The sequence below is a fragment of the Bison bison genome, unplaced genomic scaffold (genome assembly GCF_000754665.1).
Source record: "Bison bison bison isolate TAMUID 2011002044 unplaced genomic scaffold, Bison_UMD1.0 scf7180017864057, whole genome shotgun sequence".
NCBI lineage: Eukaryota > Metazoa > Chordata > Mammalia > Artiodactyla > Bovidae > Bison > Bison bison.
The window spans coordinates 2641525-2647185 of NW_011494629.1; the positions used below are offsets into that span (position 1 = coordinate 2641525).

Genomic DNA, 5661 nt, shown 5'->3' on the forward strand with positions numbered 1-5661 from the left:
GACAGGGGCTCCCCCTTGGTGATGGGCTCTCTGGCTAAGGCAGGATCCCCCAGACCCATGGGGTGAAGGGGGGCCTCCAAAGGTGGGGCACAAGGCCCTCGGCCCATGCCAGGGGACTGTGCAGCAAGCTGAGCATCAAGAGTTTCCATTAATGGCCAGGGAGTCTTATGCTCACTGGCTGGCCCCTGAGGGGTTCCTGATCCCCCTGCCTGCATGGCAGGCCCCGTTGCTGGCTCCAGCTTAGGACTGGCAGCTGGTGGGGCCATGTCTTGGGACAGAGCAGTCACGGGAGGGGATGACGGCACCAAAGGGGCTGGTGCACCACCAGGAAGGTCCCTGGGGCCTGCTTGGCTCAGAAGCTGCAGATCAGTTGAGAAGCTGGGTTTCTCCTTGGAGGATAGCTGGTCTTTAGAGGGTGCTGAATCTAGAACAAATAGGAAAAATGCCTCTATACTAACCTATTCTGGTCCTATTCACCTGGCACTTTGCTAGCTAAAAAGATGCCTTCTTTGGGCTGGTAGTGCTCTATATACCAGTCCTCTTCTCCTTTTCTCCAACATGCCAACTTAATGCATGTGTTAGCTCCAGCCCGAGGCTCCTTGCACATATCTTCCTGCGACCCTGCTTCCCACCTCAGGTTGTGTTCCAGAAGTGTCCCATTCAGCTGCACTAGCACATCCCATTTTCCTTCTGATTTTTCTGTAGCACTTAGCCATTGGGCATAACCTATCCCTGTCTGTCGACTGTCTTTCCATGCCCCCATGTGCCAGGCGAGCTCCATAAAAACAGCTTTTATGACCCTTGCACTGGCCCATTCCACAAAACTGTAAAATGAAATTATAAAGTCTTAAGTAGCAAGCAGTACACATTCCCCTGCCCTGGAGAGGACAGTAACTTCTGATGAGCCAGACACCATGCTCTGTAAGATCAGAAGCTCAGACCAGAGAGAGGAGATCAAGATGAAGGAGTAGAAAGACAACAGGTTCATCACCCTCTGTGAACACATCAAAAATACATCACAGGTGGAACAATTCTCACTAAAATCAAACTGAAGACTGGCAGGAAGCCTTTTGTACAATCAAGGCTGTAAAGATCCACACTGAATCAGGTAGAAAGTGATCAGGTCAGAACTGATGCCCCTAGAAGGGGACACAGAGGTAAAGGGGGATTACGTGGGCTTGGAGATCCTCCCTGAGGAGTGAGTGGTAAGAACCACACATTAGACATCCCATCCTGGGGTCTGACACCGAGAAGATGAGTCCCCTTAGCTGGTTTGAAAACCAGTGGGACTAACAGGAGGGCTGTAAGAAACCTAGAATTTGCTCGTGAAGAGTGTGAATACTCTTTGTTTACTCCTAGGAGCAAAACAGAGGAAGCAGACTGAAAGTGCCTGGGACTCTGGTCAGTCTCCCGCAACTGATTCAAGGCATGCCCTAGACCACACTGAGCACGCACTCCAGCACCATGAGCTTCAGCACAGCTTCCCACTAGGTCAAAGGCTGCTATGGTGGAGGATAGTGTGCATCTGTGGGAGACAGAGCAGGCTCTTACCCAGCTCTGCATCTGGTCGGGGGTGGGGTGGGACAGCCATTACTGGTGTTCACAGAAGTGGCAGATCAGGACAGACTGGCGCTCTGAATGGTGTGCAGGCACAGTACAAGCATACACACTGGCCTATACCAGGTACCACTCAGATCCTCTTGCTCTAGTACAGATCTCCGCTGGAGCAAACATTTCATTGTCAGGAGAGTGGGGAGCACACACTCACAGGGAAAGGAGGCAGCTTGAACTCCACCCTCAGGGATTCTGCTCTAGACTTTGGGACCAGACCCCACCCTTGATAGGGCTGTGATGACCAATGAGCATACAAGAAGCCCCAGATCATACCTGGCTCTGCCTCTAGCCTCTCCATCTCCAATCCTACCTACCATCAAGGTGATACCAGCCCACACACTCTGGGAAAAGATATGACCCTGCTTACTTCAGACCCAGCTCTCCCACCAAAGCCACTGGGCAGAGACAGACTGAACAGAGATGCTCCCATACAAGTACAGTTCTTTAAGACCAAGACAGGTAACTGTTTCACCTAATTTCATAGAGAAAACAGATGTTAAGCAAAATGAGAAGACAGAGGGATTTCTTTTATATGAAAAAAGGAGAAAACCCCCTGAAAAAATAAATAATAAAATAGATAAATAATTTACCAGAAAGAGTTCAAAGCATTAGTAAAAGAATGCTTAATGAACTAAGGAAGATAATAGATGAACACAGTGAAAATTTTAACAAAGAGGTAGAAAATACCAAAAATAAAGTCATCAAATACAACAACTGAAATGAAAAAACACCAGAAAGATTTAACAGCAGACTAAGTGATACAGAAGAATGCCTAAGAGAGCTAGAAGACAGAATAATGGAAACCACCCAATCTGAACAGAAAAAGAATATTAAAAAATTAGAACAAGTTAAGGGACCTCTAGGACAATATCACGGAGAAGGCGATGGCACCCCATTCCAGTACTCTTGCCTGGAAAATCCCATGGATGGAGGAGCCTGGTAGGCTGCAGTCCATGGGGTCGCTAGAGTCAGACACGACTGAGCAACTTCACTTTCACTTTTCACTTTCATGCACTGGAGAAGGAAATGGCAACCCACTCCAGTGTTCTTGCCTGGAGAATCCCAGGGATGGGGGAGCCTGGTGGGCTGCCGTCTATGGGGTCGCACAGAGTCGGACACGACTGAAGCGACTTAGCAGCAGCAGCAGGACAATATCAAGCATACTAATATTTGCATTATTGAGGTTCCAAAGGAGAAAAGGGTAAAAAAATGTATTTGATGAAACTATGACTGAAAACTCTCTGAACCTGGAGAAAAATAGATATCCATGTATGGTAAACATAGTGTCCCAAGCTGACAGAGACATATACACCAAGACCTACCATAATTAAAATGGTAAATGTTAAAGACAAAGAGAGAATCTGAAGGCAGCAAGAGAACAACAGAGAGTAACATATAAAGAAACATCCATAAGTCCATCAGCTGATTTTTCTGCAGAAACTTTACAACCACAAGGGAATGGCATGACATACCGATAGCGCTAAAAAGGAAAAATCTAAAACTTAGGATAATCTACCCAACAAGATTATCATTCAGAATTAAGAGACAGCTAAAGAACTTCTCAGATAAGGAAAAACTAAAAGTTTATAATATTTAACCCAACTTTAAAGGAAGTCTTAGCCTTCTCCAAGTGGAAAAAAAAGGGTACAACAAAATGAAAGAATTTATAGGACGGGAAAATCCCACCAGTAAAGGAAAATACACAGTATATACAGCAAAGACTGTGGATCAAATGCTTATATAAGATTAAAAGACAAAAATTAGAAAGTCGACTATAACTACAACAAACAGTTAAGAGATACACATGGAGATGTAAAATATGACATAAAAAAACACAAACTATGGTGACTCCTCTGGGGGTCCAGTGGCTAAGATTCCATGCTTCCACTGCAGGAGGCACAGGTTCAATCCCTGGTTTGGGGAAATAAGATCCTGCATGCTGTGTGGCACAGCCAGAAAACAAAAACAAAACGAAACACCCACAAAATGTGGGGGAGACGAGTAAAATAATGGAGACTTTTTTAGAATGTGCTTGAACTTAAATGACTTAAATGACCAGATTAAAATAAATAGATATTTAAGTCAACATATATGAACCCCATGGCAACCACAAATCAGAATCCTACAGTAGACACACAAAAATAGGGAGAAAGTAACACAAGCATACCACTAAACAAAATAATCAAACCACAAAGAAAGAAACTAAAAGACCATGAAAAGAACACAGAATGAAAAAATAACCCAGAAAACAAGTAACAAAATAGCAATATATACATACCTATATATAATCACTTTAAGTGTTAATGGGGTTCAATCCCTGGGTTGGGAAGATCCCCTGGAGAAGGAAATGGCAACCCACTCCAGTATCCTTGCCTGGAAAATCTCATGGACAGAGGAGCCTGTGGGCTGCAGTCCATGGGGTCACAAAGAGTCAGGCACGACTGAGCGACTAACACTAACTAACTAACTAAATGTCAATGGACTAAATGTTCCGATCAAAAGACATAGAGGAGATGATTGGATAAAAAAACAAGACCCATCTATGTTCAAGAGACTCTCTTTAGAGTTAAAAATACACAGACTAAAAGTGAGGGGATGGAAGGAGATATTTCACGGAAATGAAAATGACAAGAAAGCTGGTAGCAATACTCATATCTTACAAAATAGACTTTAGGAGAAAGTCTATAAATAAGACAAAGGCCATTATATACTGATAGTGATCAATACAAGAAGAGAATATAACATTCATTAATATATATGCACCTAATATTGACTACACTAAAGCCTTTGTGTGGCTCACAACAAACTGTGGAAAATTCTTAAGGAGACACGAATATGAGACCACCTTACCAGTCTCCTGAGAAAACTGTATACAATTCGAGAAGCAACAGTTAGAACTGAACATGGAACAACTGACTGGTTCCAAATTGGGAAAGGAGTATATTGTCACCCTGTTTATTTAACTTATATACAGAGTGCATCATGTGAAATGTCAGGCTGGATGAATTACAAAAACTGAATCAAGATTGATGGGAAGAATATCAACAACCTCAGATATGCAGATGATACCACTCTAAGGGCAGAAAGTGAAGAGGAACTAAAGAGCCTCTTGATAAGGGTGAAAGAGGAGAGTAAAAAAGCTGGCTTAAAAGTCAACACTTAAAAAACTAAAATACCAGGTCCCATCTAGTCCCATCACTTCATGGCAAATAGAAGGGGAAAAATGGAAATGGTGGCAGATTTTATCTTCTTGGGCTCCAAAATCAGCGTGGACAATGACTACAAGCCATGAAATTAAAAGATGCTTGCTCCTTGGAAGAAAAACTACAACAAACCCAGACAGCATATTAAAAGCAGAGACATCACTTTGCCAACAAATGTCTGTATAGTCAAAGCTATGGTTTTCCCAGTAGTCATGTGTTGAAGTGACCATAAAAAAGGCTAAGTGTGAAGAACTGAAGCTTTCAAACTATGGTGCTGGAGAAGACTGCTGAGAGTCCCCTGGACAGCAGGGAGATCAAACTAGTCAATCCTAAAGGAAATCATCCCTGAATATTCATTGGAAGGACTGTTGCTGCAGCTCCAATACTTTGGCCACCTGATGCAAAGAGCTGACTCACTGGAAAAGATCCTGATGCTGAAGACAAAAGAAGGGAGTGGCAGAGGACAAAATTGTTAGATAGCATCACAAACTCGTTGGACATGAATTGAACAAACTCTTGGAGATGGGAGAAGACAGAGGAGCCTACACTCCCTGGGGTCACAAAGAGTCAGACACGACTTAGCAACCGAACAAAAACAAATGCAGGTGCACCTGAATCTGGAAAGTAAATATTAATGGTCAGAAAAAGGAAAAATTGACAATAGAATAAGAATAGAAGATTATAACACTTCACTTATATCAAGGGAGAAATCATACAGACAGAAAACCAATAAGGAAACAGTGGTCTTAACATTAGACCAGTTGGACTTATTATATACTTTACTAGCATGTGAGATGAGTGCAATTGTGTGGTAGTTTGAGCATTCTTTGGCATTGCCTTTCTT

The 5661-nt window shown here is 43.1% G+C and overlaps 1 protein-coding gene across 1 annotated transcript in view; it reads right to left on the reverse strand.

The window, feature by feature from the left end:
* Nucleotides 1–5661, reverse strand: part of WNK2 (WNK lysine deficient protein kinase 2) — a 151298-nt gene that overhangs the window by 39110 nt on the left and 106527 nt on the right. The window contains exon 19 of the mRNA XM_010836061.1: nucleotides 4–424. Within this exon, the coding sequence (XP_010834363.1) occupies nucleotides 4–424 (421 nt within the window). The remainder of the gene's footprint in view (nucleotides 1–3; nucleotides 425–5661) is intronic.